Below are 24,625 nucleotides of genomic sequence, written 5' to 3'. Positions count from 1 at the left end.
ATCTACTTAATATCGAAGTCATTTTCATACTCAAGCAATCTGCAACGTTTGCTTATACTGTTGGTATACATATATATAGTGTTTATGAAATTCTACTATAATTTTATGGCAATTTTTTGAAAACTACTCTATATTACCGATGACGCGCGCTCGCCAGCTCAGTGCCGCGGCAGAGCTTGTACAGGTAGGACGTGTGTCGGTCGGCTCCGCACATTTTCAACGGCGACGACGAGGTTTTTTATCATTGTGTGCGGCGGGCGCCGTGTAAAACTCTATACTGTGTGCGTGTAAACCGCAACGAGAGACTTTGATCCTAGCACTGTTTTTATAGTATTATAATTTATAATGGTACAGTTTAATAAACTACCGGACAGGATTAAAAATATTTGAAACGACCTGACATTCTATATGTATTTATTTGACTCAAGATAGTACTCAGGGTCTGATGATGGAGCCGGAAGGTGGTCACCGGTACCAATCAACCATGCAACTAAACCACTTTGTGTTTAGGCTCGTTTTATTCATCTCAACAAGATCTTTGACACAAGATAGTACTCAGGGTCTGATGATGGAGCCGGAAGGTGGTCACCGGTACCAATCAACCATGCAACTAAACCACTTTGTGTTTGGGCACGTTTGATTCGGCTCAACAAGATCTTTGACTTAAGATAGTACTCAGGGTCTGATGATGGAGCCGGAAGGTGGTCACCAGTACCAGTCAACCATGCAACTAAACCACTTCGTGTTTAGGCTCGTTTTATTCGTCTCAACAAGATCTTTGACACAAGATAGTACTCAGGGTCTGATGATGGAGCCGGAAGGTGGTCACCGGTACCAATCAACCATGCAACTAAACTACTTCGTGTTTGGGCTCGTTTGATTCGTCTCAACAAGATCTTTGACGCAAGATAGTACTCAGGGTCTGATGATGGAGCCGGAAGGTGGTCACCGGTACCAATCAACCGTGCAACTAAACCACTTCGTGTTTAGGCTCGTTTTATTCGTCTTAACAAGATCTTTGACACAAAATAGTACTCAGGGTCTGATGATGGAGCCGGAAGGTGGTCACCGGTACCAATCAACCATGCAACTAAAACACTTCGTGTTTGGGCTCGTTTGATTCGGCTCAACAAGATCTTTGACTTAAGATAGTACTCAGAGTCTGATGATGGAGCCGGAAGGTGGTCACCAGTACCAATCAACCATGCAACTAAACCACTTCGTGTTTAGGCTCGTTTTATTCGTCTCAACAAGATCTTTGACACAAGATAGTACTCAGGGTCTGATGATGGAGCTGGAAGGTGGTCACCGGTACCAATCAACCATGCAACTAAACCACTTCGTGTTTAGGCTCGTTTTATTCGTCTCAACAAGATCTTTGACACAAGATAGTACTCAGGGTCTGATGATGGAGCTGGACTGTGGCCACGGGTACCAGTCTACCATGTAACTGAACCACTTCGTGTTTGGGCTCGTTTGATTCGTCGCAACAAGATCTTTGACACAAGATACTACTCAGGGTCTGATGATGGAGCTCGAAGGTGGCGACGGGTACCAGTCTATCACATAACTGAACCACTTCGTGTTTGGGCTTCGTGTTTGGTTTATCACCTAGTGTCAAAGATCTTGTTGAGACGAATCAAACGAGCCTAAACACGAAGTGGTTTAGTTGCATGGTTGATTGGTACCGGTTACCACCTTCCAGCTCCATCATCAGACTCTGAGTATCACCTAGTGTCAAAGATCTTGTTGAGACTAATCAAACGAGCCTAAACATGAAGTGGTTTAGTTGCATGGTTGATTGGTACCGGTGACCACCTTCCGGCTCCATCATCAGACTCTGAGTATCACCTAGTGTCAAAGATCTTGTTGAGACTAGTCAAAAGAGCCTAAACATGAAGTGGTTTAGTTGCATGGTTGATTGGTACCGGTAACCAGCTCCCAGCTCCATCATCAGACTCTGAGTATCACCTAGTGTCAAAGATCTTGTTGAGATGAATAAAACGAGCCTAAACACGATGTGGTTTAGTTGTATGGTTGATTGGTAATGGTGACCACCTTCCAGCTCCATCATCAGACCCTGAGTATCACCTAGTGTCAAAGATCTTGTTGAGACTAGTCAAACGAGCCTAAACATGAAGTGGTTTAGTTGCATGGTTGATTGGTACCGGTGACCACCTTCCGGCTCCATCATCAGACTCTGAGTATCACCTAGTGTCAAAGATCTTGTTGAGACTAGTCAAACGAGCCTAAACATGAAGTGGTTTAGTAGCATGGTTGATTGGTACCGGTAACCAACTTCCAGCTCCATCATCAGACTCTGAGTATCACCTAGTGTCAAAGATCTTGTTGAGATGAATAAAACGAGCCTAAACACGATGTGGTTTAGTTGTATGGTTGATTGGTAATGGTGACCACCTTCCAGCTCCATCATCAGACCCTGAGTACTGTCTTGTGTCAAAGATCTTGTTGAGACGAATCAAACGAGCCCAAACACGAAATTATTTAGTTACATGAGAGACTGGTACTCGTGGCCTCCTTCCAGCTCCATCATCAGACCTTGTGTATCTTCAGTGTCAAAGATCTTGTTGAGACGAATCAAACGAGCCCAAACACGAAGTGGTTTAGTTACATGATAGACTGGTACCCGTGGCCACCTTCCAGCTCCATCATCAGACCCTGTGTATCTTCAGTTTCTTGTAACTTGTTTCTTGTAAATAAGCGAGTACCTATAATTTCTTTCGAGTAATATACGTTCATAAGTACGAGTATGGGGCTATTCATAAATTACGTCGTTTCAAATGGGAGGAGGGGGGGGGGGGGGGTCTGGACATCGGATGATGGTAGCATGACGTAGGAGGAAACAGAGTCATCCGAAGCATGATTTTTGGATGATTTGAGGGATGGGGGGGTCAAAAATAGATGACGTAATTTATGAACAGCCCCTATGTACATTTGCACTGCATTTAGTATTTTCGTACTTACCAAATAACAGTTTTAGGACTTTATAAGTTAAGTACAGTTAGTGTTGTTATGGTTGATTTCAATATGCTTCGCGAAGGATCAAGAATGTTTAATCCATCATTGTAGTGCGAGTGTGGTAGAAGGGATCGGAATACTGAGCTCGCACGGCCTGCCGCAGCGCTTAAAATACCTAAACTCGCTCAACCCCGAAATGTAATAGCACTCTTAACCAGTGCGAAGCCGAGGCGGGTCACTATCTCACTATATAGCTAACACCGAATATTTTGTTCCAGTTCATCATCGTATCCCTGAAAGACGGCATGTTCAACAACGCGAACGTACTCTTCCGGACTCGCTTCGTCGACGGCATGTCCGCCGTACAACGGACCGTCAACCGCCGGTAAACACACAATTATAGACTTTATCTCCTTGTGATACGGTTCAACAACGCGAACGTACTGTTCCGGACTCGCTTCGTCGACGGCATGTCCGCCGTACCACGGACCGTCAATCGCCGGTGAACACATAACTTTAAACTTTATCTCCTTGTGATACGGTTTAACGACGGCAACGCATTGTCAGCCGCTGGAGAAGAGACAAACATACGCGACTATGAACAGTTACACACAACTATAGACTTTATTTACTCGTGATAAGGTTCGAGAACGCGGTTCGACGGCATGTCTGCCGTACAACGGACCGTCAACCGCCGGTGAACAGTTCATTATAGACCTTATACCTGTCACTACAAGGTTCAAAAACGTCTAAGCACTGTCAACAGCTTTTCCATTTTTCATTTAAACAGATATTGCATTTAGAACGGGCGTAGTGATTAGGCAATTATACGACTGTTCGGCTAGGCTCACGCGGCATTAATATATCCCGTATACCGTATACGGGATTTTATCGAGTGACAGAAAAATTTGTATGGCAACATTCTATGCGGGAGAGCTGTCTATAAAGCAGTGTACATAAATGATTTTAGAAGTTGCCATACAAAGTTTGCTGTCAGTGCTGTCACTACGGTTTTCGATAAAATCCCGTATAAGGGAAAAATTTACACCTTGCACTAGCATTTGGTGTCAATGTAAACTGATTAATATTTAACTATTATGATTATGAATGTCATGATTAAAAAATATGAGCTTGTAAATATTAAGATGTTTCAATCCTACGACATAGGGATAGCGGCAGTAAGTCGTAGTTTATTCTAAAAGGGCTGACAGTTCCCTTTACATTCTTAGATTCGTGACTTCGAAGTCGTCATGAATGAAATATGTGTACAATCAGTACGTTTACTACGAGTATCTATGTGTGTTACATTAGCAGAAGTAGCTAACCGGATCAAATGTTTAAAATTATCACGCTCTTAGGGCCAGTTGCACCAACCGCATTTGACAGACTGATCAAAGTCAGCCGGCGCGCCCCGGCGCTTTACTATGAAACTTCATATAAATTGTTTATACGTCAACGGTTTCACTCACTTGAATTTTTAGTCGCTATTGGCGACATGTTGAAACTTCATATACTTAAAAAATTTGCGAACTTTTTAACCGCCAGCAATTTTTGATCGAGCGCGCTCGTGTCGCCACCGACAGTAATTGTACCACGCAGAGGTAAGGTTGGCATAGTTACAGGAGTTATAAATGTACTGTAAAAACCAAATCAGATCTTTGTCTTATTTATCAGACTGTGGCGAAATGAGCTGGATATGTAATGTCTTATATATCAGACTATGGCGGTTAAAGGGTTAACAATCGTTAAAGAGTCGCGAACAGTTTGGTGCAACCGACCCTTATTCACTTAACCCTTCGGACGCCACGCCTATCGTGCGAGATGAGACGTCTGGCGGTCAAATGCTTGAAAACAAAGGTATGTTCAGATCATTTTGAACACCTTGACCGCTTAGTTCCTGCTGTTCGATGAGTACACCTACAGTCGCATTCAGATATATCGAAGCGGCCGTGGTGCTCAAAAATATTTGAACACGCACTCTAGCGCCGATGTATCTGATGGCGACTGTACCTGAGATGTAATCGGGAACCGTTTTCAACGGAAGTACGGTTCTCTATAATCTTTAATGTTTTATGTTAAGTATTTGTAAACTATGAAATAAAATAATTTCTTTTTATATAATATCTTTTTAATTACCCATAATGTAGGTTATCTTAGTGCAAGTTGGTAGCCTGGTACAGTCAGCATAAAATGAATAAAGTCAGACCAAGAAAAGTCTGCAGCGAGTTTGATAGCCCACACGCAGTCCAAGTGTCATTTAAAAACTTCAAAATTTTATGAAATTATGACGTATAAATAACACTTGGACTGCGTGAGCTATCAAAATCGCTGCAGACTTTTCGGGGTCATCCATTAATTACATCACACGTTTAGGGGGAGGGAGGGGGTCAAGAAAATGTGACATGGGGAAGGGGGGAGACACAAACTTTGTGACGTCACTTTAACTTCAACAGTATCCGAAAATTTATTTATATTATTTTATTCGCTGTACAAGTTTTTAAAACCATAATCGTTTTTTTATTCGTTTAATTTTCTTTCCTTAGCAGTTTTGGGTTATAAAATACTAATATTTATATCGTCAAAAATATTTTGATAAAATATTAATAATACTTAGGTACTTACTTAATTCGATTTGGCGATTTCGTAGAAAAAATGTGACGTCACACTAGGGGGGAGGGGTTTGCCAAATGTGACCATATGTGACAAGGAGGGGGGGAGGGGTTAAAAAACCTAGAAATTCGTGTGACGTAATTAATGGATGACCCCTTCTTGGTCGTAACTCTAGTGAGGACCAATCGAATAAATACAAGGTTGAAATTTGGTAACTCTTTATTTATGTTTCGAACATTGATAACAATTTAATTTCAGAATAAATATATACAATTTTTTTAGGTCTCAAATTATTTCACTAAATTTCTTCTTACATAAATAGTTATTTATTTAGGACATGTCAGAACTCGGAGCAAAATATCGGTAAGGTCAAGGAGATTATCGTGATGCATTTTGCATTTAATATTAATAAAATCTGCAGAAGTACAATGTACATACAACATTTATAATCTTATGCTAAGCACCTTTGGCGTGGGACTAACAATTAATAATAAACTAATTTGAACAACATTTACAACAGAAAACTTAAATTAATTACACAACTAAAGCATTCTTAAACTTATATAAGCTCACGATTTTGCCCCTTCGCGGGGCTACTTCGACAAAACACCGCAAAGCAGATTAGATAGGTACATCTCCCATGTGATATCAATAAAAAATTAGGCATGTATTTATGTACGAATAGTAATAAGGTTTACTCGGGTAATTCCGAATGTCGAAAACTGTCGGATAATTCCGAAAAGAGACTTATTATGATGGAATTAAGGGCGATTTTCATCTGAATTTTGGAATTATCCGACATTCGGTATTACCCGAATACACCTTACCAACATAATTTTCTCATTTGTGTAATCAAATCAAGCATGGCAAGTAATAAGTAATTTCGTTGATACTAGATTTGTAAAGATTTTGTAGTTACTAAAGTTATTTTTTTATGTAATTGTGCATTAATGAGGCGAAAATGCCACTAAGTTCGATACAGTCACGCTCCGTGATTGTTGCTCCATTTAGGGTTCTAGCTAAAATGGACATCCATTGCGTAAGTATGGAATGACCAATTTAGTTAGGACCATAAATGGCGTAACAATCGCGGGGCGTGATGGTACCTATCTATATGATTTTATTATTTACATATATATTTATTATACACGGGGCAAGTGAAGCTTTTGTCCAGGTTAGCCCCCTAATAGTGCTTTTATACACTTTATCTCACTCCAGAAACATTTGGACGCAGTTACCCCTTTTTTTCGTCGGGGGTTAAAAACGACAGTCATTTTATCAATAATTACTTTACCTAGTTTTTCTACGTGACTCAGTAATATTAGGGACAGACATACAGTTATTAATACTTACCTATACCTATATATGTGCCGTCAGAAAATTTCTAAAATTGCGAAATTTCCACATGGAAAAAATTCGGAACTTCTCATATTTTTGTGTGGGAATCGAAACTCCATTTCCAAAATAAATGTTTCCTTCGTCTCCAGTGAAATTTCCGAGATCATTTTCATATTTTTGGAAACTTCGTAACTTATCTGTAGTTATATTAACACTTGCAATACGAGAGTAACGTCTAGGTACATAAAATACAGGGTTTACAAAACAGTTACAGATATTCATTAAATCATTCATATATTTTATTTTGTGCCTATATAATTATAATTATGGTCGGTATCGTCTTGGGTCGTCCCATTCGTTTTTCGTTCTACATTCGTCACAATCGTCGGTGGCTTTCAATGTAGAATGAGTGACGAAAGCAGAATAGGACTAATTTAAGAACTTGACGAAAAACGAATAGGACGACCCAAGACGATACTTTATGATCGCCAGTAACGCATCGATCTCACACGGTATCTGAAAATGTCGACGGCGTACGCCTCAATCATCTCCGCTATGCCGATGACATCGTCATCATGTCCGAAAATGCACACGACCTACAACATATGCTGGAGGAACTGTATGCCGCGTCGCTAAGTGTTGGGTTGAAAATGAATATGGACAAAACAAAAGTTATGGCAACAGTAGACTTATCCCAAAGCCCCATATCATTGGATACCCAACCTTTAGAACAAGTGACAGAATACAATTATCTCGGACAGCAAATAAGGCTTGGGGCGGACTCCATGATGGCGGAGATCAGTCGGAGGATACAGATGGGCTGGGCTGCCTTTGGTAAACTAAAGAATGTGTTCCAAGCCAAAATACCACAATCACTGAAGACCAAGGTGTTTGACCAGTGCGTACTGCCCGCTATGACCTACGCTTGCGAGACGTGGACACTAACGATGTGCGGAATGAAGAGGCTCAAAGTTGCACAAAGAGCGATGGAACGCAGTATGCTCGGTATATCTCTCTGCGACAGAATTAGAAACGAGGAGATCCGGCGACGGACCAAAGTAGTAGACATCGGCCGACGGATTGCTACTCTTAAATGGGCCTGGGCCGGGCACATATGTCGCAGAGATGATATGAGATGGAGCAAGCGTGTCCTAGCGTGGAGGCCTCGTTCAAAAAGACCAGATCACAGACCTCCAACAAGATGGGAGGACGACATTAAAAAGATTGCAGGCCCGCTCTGGAGGAGAGAAGCAGCAAATAGGGCTGCTTGGAGGAGATTTGGAGAGGCGTATGCCCAACAGTGGGCGCATACTCGCTGAGGAAGAAGATCTGAAAATAACGTATCTACATATGGTATACCTAGTCGTTATCGACGCGATAATTGCAACCACAATGCGCTTGTTACTGGTACAATCGACCCTGAAAGACTACACACAGAAATAGACGAATTAGGCCAATTACAAATATGTACAAATATTTGTCACGTTCCACGAAACAAGGTACCTTATGGCGGCTGGCGCTTACGTCGCATAGCGCCGCAATAATATTGGAGCGGCGTTAATAATAGCGTAAGCGCCAACCGCCATAAGGTACCTTTACCCGTGGGACGTCACATTTATTAATAACACCAAAGTTACAGGTCAAAATGTCTCGCTCTCGATAATAGCTATTTATTTTAATTTTAATTCATTTTTCAAACAATTACAGCTTTGGTATAATTGTAAATATAAATTTCAGAATGATTTATACGATTATTAGCTATGAAGAAATATTGATTAAAATACTATTAAACCCTGTTTCAATAAATATGACATTTTAATTTCATAGACAAGAATACATATGTATAAAAATATGAGTTCAACTGTACGGTTCAAGGCCTTTACGCCCTAACATTGTAGGATTTATAGGTCTATAGCTAGTGCTTAAATAACGTGTAGGTACATCCTGTAGGTAATGTAGGTACTGAAACACTACCTAGTTAATTTAATATGGAATCTATCGCAAAGATTGTATTCCTCCTTACTGCAGAATGTCAAAGAAATGGAGTAAAGTACGATATTCTCATTGCTAAGTATTTACAAATGTACCACAATAGATAAAGTAAGAACGCTAAGCAAGAAGAATTTCGTACATTGACTTGCCTGTTCCTATTTCTATCGCATGCGCGTAATAACATTGCTGTTCCGCCTCCGCCCATATACCGGCGGTCAATGCCACTGTGCGAGCGGGAAACCTATAATTTTACGCGTGCGACAGCGATAGGAAATGGCGGGTCAATGTACGAAATTCAGCGTGCTTAGTCGAGGAAAAAGTTAAGCCTAGTAGCGTCTAACGTCATATAGTCTAACATCGAGAATCAACGAGATTGTCAACTTATATATCGTCATGATAAAAAGCAGTCTAAGAAGGGAAAATGGGGCAAGCATACTAAAATGTGTTATTTTTACCCCAGTCGCCCTTACCCAAATTTTATTCAGTCAGAGAAACTTCAAAGCCTTCTAAAAGGTCGGTCTTATCGGCGCTTACGCGGATAACAACTGATTCCAATTCGCTCGTTGTTACGATGTATGAGCGACACAGCGATGTCCCGCTCGCACACCGGAGCAACGTGTGAACCCGCAGCCAAGACCGCCTTAGTTATTTCAAGTGTCTATTAACAGATTACAGTCGCAGGGGCTTGCTCCAAAAGACCGTATAACCTCATGCAGCGGTCGGATATTGTGAGCCTTATCTCCCGGAGTTAGAGTCTACACTGGCACGGGCAGGCGGGCTGGAGGGGGCGCCTGCTATCACAGGTACGCCACAAAGAGCAGCATGGACAGTAGAAGGAACACGCTGACGCCCGTGGTGTTGTATTGTGAGCCTTATCTCCCGGAGTTAGAGTCTACACTGGCACGGGCAGGCGGGCTGGAGGGGGCGCCTGCTGCCACAGGTACGCCACAAAGAGCAGCATGGACAGTAGGAGAAGGGACGCGCTGACGCCCGTCGTGTTGTATTGTGAGCCTTATCTCCCGGAGTTAGAGTATACACAGGCACGGGCTGGAGGAGGCGCCTGCTGTCACAGGTACGCCACAAAGAGCAGCATCGTTAGTAGAAGGATCCCGCTGACGTCTGTGGTGTTGTATTGTGCATCTTATCACCCGGAGTTAGAGTCTACACTGGCACGGGCAGGCGGGCTGGAGGGGGCGCCTGCTGTCACAGGTACGCCACAAAGAGCAGCATCGACAGTAGGAGGAGAGACGCGCCGCTGACCCCCGTCCGGCCCGAGCTGGAGAGGATTTGCTTCCCTGGAATGAGAAATCAACAATTTACAAATCATTTCATGTGTATTTAGTATCTAAGCAGAGTCTGATATGAATAATGAACATCAGATCGTGATTATAATATACAGACCGACACTAAAAACAGTATTTCTGGATGTAACCAAACTCATAGTGATGTCAAAGTAATTTTCCGATTTAACCTCTGCCCGCTACTGATGTCCCATTGGAAAGTGTCCAAAATTGCGAAATATCTACATGGAAAAATTTCAGAAACCTCTCATTACTCTCATACCTATTTTTTTGTATGGGAATCAAAGTTTCTCTTGTTACCTGTGAAAATTTCCTATAACTTTGCCAACTTTCCGCAATTGCACAATCTGTAGGTACTGCCCACTACCTCGTCCACATAGATGTCGTTAAACTGCCTCACACTCTCTACTGATTTACACCATTCGGTTGATGAATTTGGTGATAAATCTGTGCTTTGCTAGGTGATTTTAAGCTATGCGTGTGCCGAATATTGTAGAAATCCATTACTTACTAACGCCATCTGTTAGATCTTAGGCACATCACAACGTTAACAGTGACAGAGGAGTGTGGCATCACACATCGATACATCGTTAACTTACATCGCTCCGCCAACAATCTCAGGCAGCAACAATCTCGTATTCTCCTGTGTTCCTCGCAGAATTGTGGTGTGCATGTGCAACACGGATTGCCTGTGTGGCACGTGTACTTCAGATCTAGGAACGGCTCCCGTCGGACAGATCCGGTGGGTTGCATAAGACCTAGGCAAAAAAGCAGAGATCTAGCACCAGGCGCATTCAGCGCCCTCACTAGATCTGGGCGCAATTTGTCAGCAGCTATCAGGAAACCTACATTTTCTCCCTGACCCTGAATTGTTGTTGGTAACGCGGTAAACGGGGGCAAAACAAAGAGATTTGAGAACATATTGTCGCCAAGTTACATGCGGATTGGGCGCAACGCCAATTTACATGAAACGCCTTTTGTAGCAGCCAAAAGTCTTGAGACATTTTCGGTTCCTGGATTTGTCTAACGGGTACTGAATCCATACTCACATCTTTCAGCCAGTTTCCTATAGAAGCTACAATCCCGTATTCTCTTATACTTGGCGCAGTCATGCATCAGGGGTTTGCAGCGGCCCGGGCCCATGTAGTAAGTGTGAGGAAGCCATGGGAAGGGCTCTGGGAACGCCTGCCGACACAGCAGAAGCGCTTTTTGGAGCAGCCAAAAGGCTTAAGACACTTTCGGTTCCTGGATTTGTCTAACGGGTACTGAATCCATACTCACATCTTTCAGCCAGTTTCCTATAGCAGCAACAGTCCCGTATTCTCTTATACTTGGCGCAGTCATGCATCAGGGGTTTGCAGCGGCCCGGACCCATGTAGCAAGTGTGAGGGAGCCAGGGGAAGGGCTCCGGGAACGCCTGCCGACCCAGCAGAAGCGCTTTTTGTAGCAGCCAAAAGGCTTAAGACACTTTCGGTTCCCGGATTTGTCTAACGGGTACTGAATCCATACTCACATCTTTCAGCCAGCTTCCTATAGCAGCAACAGTCCCGTATTCTCTTATACTTCGCACAGCCATGCATCAGGGGTTTGCAGCGGCCCGGACCCATGTAGCAAGTGTGGTGAAGCCAGGGGAAGGGCTCCGGAAACGCCTGCCGACCCAGCAGAAACGCTTTTTGTAGCAGCCAAAAGGCTTAAGACACTTTCGGTTCCCGGATTTGTCTAACGGATACTGAATCCATACTCACATCTTTCAACCAGTTTCCTATAGCAGCAACAGTCCCGTATCGTCTTATACTTCGCGCAGTCATGCATCAGGGGTTTGCAGCGGCCCGGGCCCGTGTAGCAAGTGTGAGGAAGCCAGGGGAAGGGCTCCAGGAACGCCTGCCGACCCAGCAGAAGCGCTTTTTGTAGCAGCCAAAAGGCTTAAGACACTTTCGGTTCCCGGATTTGTCTAACGGATACTGAATCCATACTCACATCTTTCAACCAGTTTCCTATAGCAGCAACAGTCCCGTATCGTCTTATACTTCGCGCAGTCATGCATCAGGGGTTTGCAGCGGCCCGGGCCCATGTAGCAAGTGTGAGGAAGCCAGGGGATGGGCTCCAGGAACGCCTGCCGACCCAGCAGAAGCGCTTTTTGTAGCAGCCAAAAGGCTTAAGACACTTTCGGTTCCCGGATTTGTCTAACGGATACTGAATCCATACTCACATCTTTCAACCAGTTTCCTATAGCAGCAACAGTCCCGTATCGTCTTATACTTCGCGCAGTCATGCATCAGGGGTTTGCAGCGGCCCGGGCCCATGTAGCAAGTATGAGGAAGCCAGGGGAAGGGCTCCAGGAACGCCTGCCGACCCAGCAGAAGCGCTTTTTGTAGCAGCCAAAAGGCTTAAGACACTTTCGGTTCCTGGATTTGTCTAACGGGTACTGAATCCATACTCACATCTTTCATCCAGTTTCCCATAGCAGCAACAGTCCCGTATTCTTTTATACTTCGCGCAGTCATGCATCAGGGGTTTGCACCGGCCCGGTCCCATGTAGCAAGTGTGAGGAAGTCAGGGGAAGGGCTCCAGGAACGCCTGCCGACCCAGCAGAAGCGCTTTTTGTAGCAGCCAAAAGGCTTAAGACACTTTCGGTTCCTGGATTTGTCTAACGGGTACTGAATCCATACTGACATCTTTCAGCCAGCTTCCTATAGCAGCAATAGTCCCGTATTCTCTTATACTTGGCGCAGTCATGCATCTGGGGTTTGCAGCGGCCCGGGCCCATGTAGTAAGTGTGAGGGAGCCAGGGGAAGGGCTCCGGAAACGCCTGCCGACCCAGCAGAAGCGCTTTTTGTAGCAGCCAAAAGGCTTAAGACACTTTCGGTTCCTGGATTTGTCTAACGGGTACTGAATCCATACTCACATCTTTCAGCCAGCTTCCTATAGCAGCAATAGTCCCGTATTCTCTTATACTTGGCGCAGTCATGCATCTGGGGTTTGCAGCGGCCCGGGCCCATGTAGTAAGTGTGAGGGAGCCAGGGGAAGGGCTCCGGAAACGCCTGCCGACCCAGCAGAAGCGCTTTTTGTAGCAGCCAAAAGGCTTAAGACACTTTCGGTTCCCGGATTTGTCTAACGGATACTGAATCCATACTCACATCTTTCAGCCAGTTTTCTATAGCAGCAACAGTCCCGTATCCTCTTATACTTGGCGCAGTCATGCATCAGGGGTTTGCAGCGGCCCGGGTCCATGTAGCAAGTGTGAGGAAGCCAGGGAAAGGGCTCCAGGAACGCCTGCTGACCCAGCAGAAGCGCTTTTTGTAGCAGCCAAAAGGTTTAAGACACTTTCGGTTCCTGGATTTGTCTAACGGGTACTGAATCCATACTCACATCTTTCAGCCAGTTTTCTATAGCAGCAACAGTCCCGTATCCTCTTATACTTGGCGCAGTCATGCATCAGGGGTTTGCAGCGGCCCGGGCCCATGTAGCAAGTGTGAGGAAGCCAGGGGAAGGGCTCCGGGAACGCCTGCCGCTCGCAGCAGCAGTGATCCGCCAGGACCCGGGTCTCGCAGTACTGGAGCTCGCGCTTGGAGCAGGTTCCACAGCCAGGCAGCGTTTCCGGTACTGAAATGCAAAATCATGATGTCCATTTATATCACTTAAGTTATCATCTTTACTTCTCGCGTCGAATGATGGTCCCTATTATTCAAAAGGTAGACAATATGCCAAATTATCCAACCATCTTAGAGCTCATTTAGACGATGCGAGAACTCCCATACCAGTTTCATTACATTGCGGGTTTTGATCGGTCGGTTGAATTGGACGTAACCAACAGTCCGCAGTGTAACTAAAATCGCATGCGAGTTCGCGCGCCGTCTAAATCCTCTTATGCAGTTATCGTTTATCAACTATTTATAAGTACCTACTGTCATTTTTATACTGTTTGAACGATAAGGATTTTGTTTCTAATATTAGCTGTACTCATTATAGAAATAACATTAGGTACAAAAGGTAGGGTTTCTAAGAGCGTCAAGTGCATTAGTATTCCCGGCCACACTTAGAAATGGCCATCTTGAAGTGCTTAACCGTTGACTCATGTCGAAAGTATGCAATCCATAGGGCGAGTCCAGGTTACGAATAGGTGCCTTAAAATGCAGTCTGTTAGCAATGCACTAAGGGCGTCCGTTAGGTGGTGCGGTTGCACGGAGCAGGTGAACGAGTTATCGAATAGTATGAGCAACCATCCCATTAACCCGGAGTTAACCGGTTAAACCGCTGACCCAGTGTCAAATTGTACTGGTAACCATGGTAACGCCAGGTTTAACCGGATAACACCGGGTTAGTGGGATGGTGGAAATGGCGCTAACTGGCGCCGACCGGACGCGCGCGACAGACTCTTATTCGATACGAGTAGTACGGCCAGCCAAGAAAGTGGTCTACCACTTTTCGACTCTATCAATAAGATAGTCGAAAAGTGGTAAACCACTTTCTTGGATGGCTATACATCCGCGTATAAAAAACATCGCAAAAAAAATCGGTCGCGGGGGTAAAATTCAATAAAAAGGACGCCAGGGGTCGGAGCTAAAAGTAAGTAGGGCTGTTGCAAGCCCTACAATCTAGATCAATAGCACCCCGCTACACATGCGTCATCTCTCTCATTTCACCAGCGATATCGGTCTATGCAACTGGTGTTTTCGTGTTTTGCGTAGTTATTGCATAGATTTATATATTCTGGCCTATTTAAGTATAAATTTACGCAAGAAGTCAATTTACTGCAAAAGATTTTATTTGAATTAATAAATAATAAGTGTTCCGTGAACAATGTTTTGTACGGAACACTAAAAATTAAAACTAAGAAACTTAAATATAACACACACAATATAAAAGTGAAAGAGACCTCCCCGCGCAACCCTCAATGCAAAAGCTATCCCTCATATAGTCATAATTAATCGAATTGACTAACTCAATAATTAAGGAACACACAGGCAAATTCGAATGTACACTGACATCATAATGATTATAAATCATGTCATTCAGTTATCGGTCAATATTTATAACAAATCAAGATCAATTTCGTCACGTCACAAAGCAAATGTCACTGATTACTAAAAAAAATTAAACAAAAATCTACCTTGTTTTAGTGCTTATATGGTTCACTATGGCTATGAACTTGTGGTGGTACTTAGTGACTTTTGCTTGTCACCCGACGATTTGTTAGAGCAGGGGTGCGAAACTCCTGACTTCGGTCAAACTCGGCTCCGCTCGGCTCAGCATTGCTCCGAGCAATTATTAGGGTTGGCACCACTTGACTTCCTTTTGCGTGCACGACCACAGATAAGATAATCACTTTATTTTTGACAACCCTAAATAGCCGAATGGGATAGTACCATATATTAGAAAGGGACAGCATGAATTCGTTTTTGTAGGAAGTTTCCTTTCTGTACGGTAGTAGTACTATTAATTATTCTGTGGTTAGAGTTAGAATAAGCCTCGTATTGGAGTCGTGTTTGTCCTCCCGCCGAGTATAGGTCGTTTCTCAAAAAGTTGGCACCGCCAGGTTAACGTTAACGTTTTTCAAAAATTTTGCATTTTCGCATTTTTTTTTATTGGGATCGTTAAAAGGCAACTAACTATTAGAAAATGTGGAAGGGAAGCAATTCCTTCAATTAGTTTAGGAGATATAGGCGTTTGAAATTCAGGTTAATGATATCAAGGACAGGTGAAAGATATTTTGTCTCCAGGTTATCGATAGTAGAAGCAGGTTATCGAGAAATAAGTACAAATTCCAATGAAAATATTGACAGGTTATCGAGAGGCGTCATTAACCTGTGTCCGTTGCCGTTAACCTGGTTTCTTGTCATCGTTCACCTGTAATGAGTGTCATCCACCTGTCCACCACATCATTTTCAATGCCTTCTAAAAATAATCGAAAAATGTGTCATCTTCTGTAAAAAGGGACCTTATTGTCCACCACGATGATTAAAATTTTGGATTCTGACCCACCTCACCTTCGATTCGATTCCCAATTTAACAACAAGTTTCTGTGAATAAGTAAATATTCAATCTTACTGTCTATTCACCCTGGCAGTACCTAGTGGAACTCAGGTTTGGTGCAACATAGGCACATGCAGTTTTGGTCATCCAACTCGTCTTGGTGAGCACTTGGGAGAGCAGAACTCAAGATAGAGCTGATGCTGGACCATCGCAGTACCTAGTGGAACTCAGGTTTGATGCAACATAGACACACGCTGTTTTGGTCATTCGACACGTCTTCATGAGGACTTGGGAGGGCAGTACCCAAGATAGAGCTGATGCTGAACCCTCGCAGTACCTAGTGGAACTCAGGTTTGGTGCAACATAGACACACGCTGTTTTGGTCATTCGACACGTCTTGATGAGGACTTGGGAGGGCAGTACCCAAGATACAGCTGATGCTGAACCCTCGCAGCACCTAGTGGAACTCAGGTTTGGTGCAACATAGACACACGCTGTTTTGGTCATTCGACACGTTTTGATGAGGACTTGGGAGGGCAGTACCCAAGATCGAGCTGATGCTGAACCCTCGCAGCACCTAGTGGAACTCAGGTTTGGTGCAACATAGACACACGCTGTTTTGGTCATCCAACACGTCTTGATGAGCACTTGAGAGAGCAGTACCCCAGATAGAGCTGATGCTGAACCCTCGCAGCACCTAGTGGAACTCAGGTTTGGTGCAACATAGACACACGCTGTTTTGGTCATCCAACACGTCTTGATGAACACTTGGAAAAGTGGTTACTAAGATAGAGCTGATGCTGAACCCTCGCAGTACCTAGTGGAACTCAGGTTTGGTGCAACATAGACACACGCTGTTTTGGTCATTCGACACGTCTTGATGAGCACTTGGGAAAGCAGTACCCAAGATAGAGCTGATGCTGAACCCTCGCAGTACCTACTGGAACTCAGGTTTGATGCAACATAGACACATGCTGTTTTGGTCATTCGACACGTCTTGATGAGCACTTGGGAGCGCAGTACCCAAGATAGAGCTGATGTTGAACCCTCGCAGTACCTAGTGGAACTCAGGTTTGGTGCAAGGTCAGGTCAGGTTAGGTCCGGGTTCAGGTTCAGATAAGAGCCGGGATCCAGGTCCAGGTCCGACTCCGGGTTTGAGTCTAGGTCCGGGTCCGAGTCACAGTCCGGGTCCGAGTCCGGGCCCAGCCCCAGTCCCAATCCAAGTCAAAATCTAAATCGCCAAACGTGTACTATGCATCGTTGAAGAGTTCTGTTCTAATCATCATCAGCAGTTCCACTTCATCAAATGCGACAGTTTTTAATGAAAATGCTTGATTTTCTGATGTAAATCCAAAAGTCACTATACGCATGCCTTTAAGGTTTGAGGAGTTCCCTCGATTTCTCATGGATCCCATCATCAGAACTCGAGATTGACAAAAATGCAGCTTATAAACTTATCTTGCTTAACAAACATAACGAAGAGGACAAATCGCCAAACGTGAACTATGCATCGTTGAAGAGTTCCGTTCTGATCTTCATCAGCAGTTCCACTTCATCCAATGTCACTTTTGTGAATGTATATGCTTGATTTGTAAATAAAAACACAAAAATCACTGTATGTATGCCTTTAAGATTTGAGGAGTTCCCTCGATTCCTCATGGATCCCATCATCAGAACTCGAGATTGACAAAAATGCAGCTTATAAGCTTATCTTGCTTAACAAACATAACGAAGAGGACAAATCGCCAAACGTGAACTATGCGTCGTTGAAGAGTTTCGTTCTGATCTTCATCAGCAGTTCCACTTCATCCAATGTCACTTTTGTGAATGTATATGCTTGATTTGTAAATAAAAACACAAAAATCACTATATGTATGCCTTTAAGATTTGAGGAGTTCCCTCGATTCTTCATAGATCCCATCATCAGAACTGGGTTTTGACAAGAACGGGACTAATCTGCATATACTTATACTTTTTACAAAACATTTTAATATATGTCTAAAACTAAAAACCCTCATAAGGTACCTTTTCCCGTGGGACGTCACAAATCTAGTTTGAGTATATGTAACGTGGATTTTAAATAATTATCGATCACCTGTCATATGGCAGGTGAAGGACGCTTCGTTCACCTGCCATTGCATCATTCACCTGACTTTTTTGGACAGGTTAACGAGACTTAAGACAAAAGTACAAAAATTTCAATAATATGCAGTTTTAACAGACAGGATAGTTTTTATTCCTAAATTAACACACAAAAGCGATATAACCGCTATATAATTATATAGTTACGAGTATTAGTTGTGGTATCAGTGACATTAACCTGCCGCAAAATCTCATACACCTGGCAGTTTTAGCCAGGTGGACGATATGCAGGTGATGGGGAAAATGGCAGTTATATCGCGAATACAAAAAATGTACTAGCTTGATGAACTCCATACTTAGGCATATAAAACTAAACTATTGTTTACGTTACATATCTTGATAGTAATGCGATAGGTTACATAATTAGCAAGATATCGACTCCAGGATAAAGAGTACTTACCCATTACAAACTCCAATTTCCGATACTTTGTCGTTTGTGTTTTATTTGCGAAGCACAATAACCACGTCTTCGTCCTACCAGGTGATAGCTGATGAGTGACGGCTTCAGCTCGTGCGGAGTGAGACGGGAAAGGTGCGGTGGGGGTTATACAATCGTCGTGAATGTGACGCGCCAGGTGACTGTTAAGAATTGCCTTGGACAAACTTTGAAGCCGAATAACTTAAAATATAAGTATAATATTGTTATGCGATAGTAATACTTTAAAACTTAAGGATATATGTTAATAAAATACGGTAATGCCGTTAAATTAAGTTAATATTTTGTGTGGTTTTCATAGCTCGGAACATCAGTACCTCGCGTTGGGACACGGCAGGTTAACGGATAAACGTAGTTACAATATTTTTTTTTGTAATCAATATTTATTAAATTTTTTTCAAAGTATTAGGCCTCTGTGTAAAAAGTCTCTCTAAATATGTATTAATTTTTTATATATAAAAATAGTACATAACGAAAAAAAAGTTCTAACATAAACCTATTTACAGGTGGCGGTGCCAACTTTTTGAGAAACGACCTATAGTGTTTCGTCTTGCACGACCGGTCAAGTGCACTTTTTGTGTCATTTTGTAATGTACACCGTCCCCGTAACCTTCTGTTCCGTCTGATTTTTTTATTAGTTCTGATTTACTTGACACGCGGATTATTATTTATTATATTGTTGGGCCAAACAAATGTAGGTCTTATACCAACCTCCAATACAGCCACACGAGGTTAAGAAGCGCTGCAAAGAATGTTCAACAAGAAAGCCGTTGACCAAGGCCAAGTTGACTCTCTGGTATATATTAGGTATAGTCACCTGCAATAATATGTTACTCTTCGAAGGCCGCAAAAATATCTGACAGGATCTTATTTGTAGAACCATAAGAGCGTGTCACATATTTTTGCGCCCTTCGAAAAGTAACATATTATTGCTGGTGACTGTATTAAGTAAGTAACTACTGATTCTGTCCCTTAAGTGTCCCTAAGTGTCATAAAATATGCCTACTTTGCTCCAAAATTCGAAATATGTAAGTATAATTTAAATTTAAAAATATTTTTACCTATAATATACCGCGTTTTAAATTGTTATAATACTAAAAACATTGATCCTACTAGATTTTATGTCTGAATTTTGATAATTTGTATTTCGTGTCCGACTTGTCCGAGCGTATTAGTTAAAAAAAAATCTATTACCGGGCGATAAGGAAACATGAAAAAATAAACACAACGTCCACAAACCCTGACTATTTCCGTGCCCATTCTAACCACATAGGTACCTCCAAATATAGTTTATCATTATCTTGCCATTACCAGAGGCTATAGTAACTAGAAAGACTGACAACATCCATACAAACTTATCATGTCATTTTCTTTTGTTGTGAGCTTCAAAAAAATTAAAAATAGATGGCGTTATTAAATAAGAATATGCTTATGTTTTTAGTTTTCAGTGTAGTTGACTTAATAGCGGCGAGTCAAATTTGCGGCCGGCAAAGAAGGCTCATCGTTATTATTATTTTTTATTGTTCTTATGATAGGTATTGCAGTTTTGTCTACAGTAGGTACTAGCGACCGCGCAAAATTTGAGCGCATTCACACTTAAGAGTCGGCCAGCTACGAATCGAAGCCTACATGAATGACGATTCTCGCGGCGTTGTATGAAGATTATCAGTCTTTTCTATTTACTAGTCTGCATTTACGAATGATACACCGAAGTCAGAACAGTGACAATGCCGTGACAAATCCGTGACACGCCCTCGGCCTTCGGTGGACTGTAATTTGGTGACCTTGGGCGGTTTGGCCATTTCTCAATGTACGTGTTAAACGAAAATTATACTACACAATGCCAAAAATCGTTGTGCTGTATTAGCGTAAATATTTTGATTCTGCATTTCCGTTTATCTATAACATGGACTAACCTATAGGTTATGGTCCTTGTTAGAGATGGGCGGCGGGTAAATACCCGGGGTAGATATCGGGTATTTATCGGGTATTTACCCAATCTACCCGGTATTTACCTTTTCTACCCAAATGAGTGGGTATAAATAAAAGTTGGAAACGGAGTAGTAAATTGAATGGAGATATTGCAAATAACAGTTTTTTTGATAGTCATGTAGTTATATAAAACGTATAATATTTGTATTGACTAAGAAAATTGACAAATGTTTAATATCTTAAACATACGTTCTACAATACGTGTGTTTGTCACTCTACTCCTCCTAAACGGCTGGAACGATAACGATGAAATTTTGTGTGTATATTTCAATGGGTTCCTGAAGGGTTGGGAAAAACAATTAAACCCGGTAGGTGGCGCTGCTATCGGTATATAGCCAAACTCGATTTACTGACACCGATTTGGGTGAAATTTTGTGTATATGACTATTATATATGTATATTTCAACGGGTATCTGGATGGTTTGAAAAACTATTGGACCCGGTAGGTGGCGTTGCTGTCGGTATATCACCTAATATTAAATTACTGACTGAAACCGATTTGGATGAAATTTTGTGTATATATTTCAACCGGTACCTGGATTGTTTGAAAACACTATTGGACCCGGTAGGTGGCGCTGCTGTCGGTTTATCACCTAATATTATTTACTGAAACCGATTTGGATGAAATTTTGTGTAAGTATATTTCAACCGGTACCTAGATTGTTTAAAAACACTATTGGCTATATATATACCGATAGCAGTGCCACCTACTGGGTCATATTGTGTTTTCATCATCATCATCATCAGCCTACTCTCGTCGACTGCTGGACATAGGCCTCTCCTATTGCACGCCATTGAGCACGATTTGCGGCAACTTTGATCCAGCTCTTGCTGGCTCCTGGCGAAGATCATCGCTCCATCTAGTCTGAGGGCGTCCTACTCTACGTCTGCCGATGCGCGGTCTCCACTCGAGAACTCGTCTACCCCAACGGTTGTCGGTTCTACGGCTAATATGACCGGCCCACTGCCACTTCAGCTTGCTAACTAATCCGGTGGGCTATGTCGACGACTTTAGTTCTCTGACGGATGACTTCATTTCGAATACGATCCCTCAGAGAGACTCCGAGCATAGCCCTTTCCATTGCTCGCTGAGCGACTTTGAATTTATGGACTGACCCTACCGTGAGTGTCCACGTTTCGACTCCGTATGTCATCACGGGTAGGACCCACTGATTGAAGACTTTTGTCTTCAGACTCTGTGGGATTGACGACGTGAAGACTCGACGCAGCTTCCCATATGCTGCCCAGCCCAGCTGTATCCTTCTATTCGACTCTTTCTCGAAGTTGTTCCTTCCTAACTGCAGTATTTGCCCGAGGTAGACGTATTCCTGAACAACCTCGAGAACAGCCCCTTGTACTGAAATAGGTCCCGGAGCAACACGTTTGTTGAATATAAGTTTCGTTTTGTCCAAATTCATCCGGAGACCTATGCGTTGAGAAGAATCAGCTAGACCGGTCAGCATATGCTCTAAATCCTGCAACGTCTCAGCCATGGTGACGATGTCGTCCGTAAATCGCAAGTGTGAGATGTATTCGCCATTAATGTTAATACCATGTTCCTTCCAGTCGAGCGTTTTAAACATATCCTCCAATGCATTTGTGAACAATTTGGGGGAAATCACATCCCCTTGTCTCACACCACGATGCATGGGGATAGGCTTAGTCTGCTGGTTTTGGACTTGGACGGCCATGGTAGCTGCGTTGTACAAACATCTCAACACTTGGATATATCACCAGTCGACTTTGGCATCGCTGCAGGGAATCCAGAACAGCCCAGACTTCAATGGAGTCAAAGGCTTTCTCATAGTCCACAAATGCTAACCACAGGGGCCGATTATACTCTTCAGTCTTCTGTATAATCTGCCGCACTATGAAGATGTGGTCTATGGTGCCGTATCCTCCTCGAAATCCGGCCTGCTCCGGTGGCTGAAATTCACCGAGTCTTCGTGCCAGGCGGTTCGTGATGACTCTCGAAAACAGCTTGTAGATGTGGCTTAGGAGCGAAATGGGTCGGTAGTTCTTCAATAGGGCCTTATTTCCCTTTTTGAAGAACAGCACGACTAAACTCCTACTCCACACCTCTGGAGTTCTCCCATCGAAAAGAACGGCGTTAAAGATGTTCTGGAGCTCCTTCAGTGCAGGTTTACCTCCCGCTTTCAGAAGCTCGTAACGCCGCCCTCGCCTGGGGCTCTTCCATTTTTAAGCTGCCTGAGGGGCATCTCGATTTCGTCAGTGCTGATTTCTGGCAAGTTTTCGGTAAAGTGGCGGATTAATGTGGCTCTCGCATCCTCATTTTCGGGATCTGGTTGAGATCAAACAATTTAGATACAAACAAAATTTCATCCAAACTGGTTATAGTAAATCAAATTTGGCCATATACCTAGCAATGTACAAATTGCAGAACATTCCCAAAAAGCGGAAACGTTCTCGAGAATGTTCTCAGAACATTCCTGCAACATGGAAATTATTGTTTAAACAAGAGAATATACTTGAAATAAAGTTTAAATAGGCATAACTTAGAACTAAATGTTATTATGCATATATTATTGTCTATTAAGTACAGTTAGCTATTTTGTTGATGTGAAAAGTTTACCAATAAGTTGCTTAAATTCTCACTGTATTTCAGAGAACATTTCGACTTTCGACAATTTTTTCAAAAAATTTTTTTAGATTCATTAGAATCTAGAGGCTTCTATCTCCCGCCATGCCAAATCTCAGCGCGCTCGGACCAACTTGAAAAAATTAAAAAAAAAGTCGGCCATTTTGATTTTTTTTAATGCAGTTTGTTTTGTCTCGGGGCCCTCTATGACATTTGGTCGAGCACCCCCCACCTATCACGCACCGTTTAAAAGTTGCCATACAAAATAAAAGTGGCCAGTTTTCCCGCAATTGTAGCATTTTTCCAAAAAAAAAATTTTCTTAGGTATCTAGGGGACCTCGAGATTCCGTGACCAAAATTTCAGCACGCTAGGACAAAATTAAAAAAAATTTAAAAAAAAGTCGGCCATATTGAAAAAAAAATGGCGGCGTCAAAAACTGCCAGGGTCCCTCTATGACATTTGGTCGAGCACCCCCCACCTAAGTCTGGCCGTTTGGCCGGGCCGTCATACATTTTTCTGACCGGAAGCGGACGACCAAAAGTCGGAATTTTTGGGGGGTAAGGACTACACCTAAACTATCGTGAATATTCATGGTATTAACTACGATAAATAAATAAATTCTCGTTCTCGAGAACATTCTCAGAAGTTACCGAGAATTTCTCATGTGGAAAGTTTCGCAACTTTGGAAAGTTCTCGTGCGTGCATTGCTACATATACCTAACGAAAAAATGACTGTATTAAACGATAAATAAAATAAAATGTAGAAATATCAAAACCAAAATATGACAACAATTAAAAAATAGTAGGTATATGTATAGGTATAAAAAAAATTCACGAAAAAAATTAACTGTGTACAAAAAAGTTGTGAGATTGTGATTTGTATACTTTATTTTAACTTATTTTCATATTTATACGATAATAATATTGATATATCTTAGTTATATAATGAATTTCTTCACTAATACGAACCAATTTTAAATACCCAACAATTTGGGTAGATACGGGTAAATATCGGGTAGATTGGGTAGTTTTGGGTATTTTCCCGGTATTTACCCGCTGGCGCCCATCTCTAGTCCTTGTCTATAATATCTAATATTATTAAAATTGCTAGGTATCAGGGCTACTTATAACCACGAAAATCTAAGTTCGTCAATTGCAGGCATTTTTCTTTATCACTCTAATTATTTTTTGTCTTAATGAGAGTAAAAGAGAAAGATCTAAGCAATTTGCGAATTTCAATTTCCGCGGCAGGCCCCCAGTTT

General features: G+C 42.5%; 2 protein-coding genes and 1 long non-coding RNA gene across 3 annotated transcripts in view; 1 reads left to right on the top strand and 2 right to left on the bottom strand.

Annotated features, from left to right (window-relative positions):
* LOC134673264 (structural maintenance of chromosomes protein 2) overlaps positions 1-4,999 on the top strand; it is a 41,473-nt gene extending 36,474 nt beyond the window's left edge. Inside the window, exon 22 of the mRNA XM_063531229.1 lies at positions 3,258-4,999. Coding sequence (XP_063387299.1) covers positions 3,258-3,368 — 111 coding nt within the window. The 3' untranslated portion in view covers positions 3,369-4,999. The remainder of the gene's footprint in view (positions 1-3,257) is intronic.
* A 791-nt stretch (positions 5,000-5,790) lies between these two features.
* LOC134673273 (uncharacterized) lies at positions 5,791-7,445 on the bottom strand. Its single transcript, XR_010099445.1, has 2 exons — positions 6,417-7,445; positions 5,791-6,286 (listed from the first exon to the last, which is right to left on the bottom strand). It is a non-coding gene; the product is annotated as an uncharacterized LOC134673273 (long non-coding RNA).
* Positions 7,446-9,887: 2,442 nt separating this feature from the next.
* Positions 9,888-24,625, bottom strand: part of LOC134673271 (uncharacterized) — an 89,259-nt gene continuing 74,521 nt past the window's right edge. Inside the window, exons 4-5 of the mRNA XM_063531237.1 lie at positions 13,590-13,823; positions 9,888-10,214 (exon numbers count right to left, since the gene is read on the bottom strand). Of these exons, the coding sequence (XP_063387307.1) occupies positions 10,123-10,214; positions 13,590-13,823 (326 nt within the window). The 3' untranslated portion in view covers positions 9,888-10,122. The remainder of the gene's footprint in view (positions 10,215-13,589; positions 13,824-24,625) is intronic.

This window comes from Cydia fagiglandana, chromosome 18 (assembly GCF_963556715.1).
Source record: "Cydia fagiglandana chromosome 18, ilCydFagi1.1, whole genome shotgun sequence".
NCBI lineage: Eukaryota > Metazoa > Arthropoda > Insecta > Lepidoptera > Tortricidae > Cydia > Cydia fagiglandana.
Note: the sequence above shows the minus strand (reverse complement) of the source record. Positions and strands in the feature narration are given on the sequence as shown.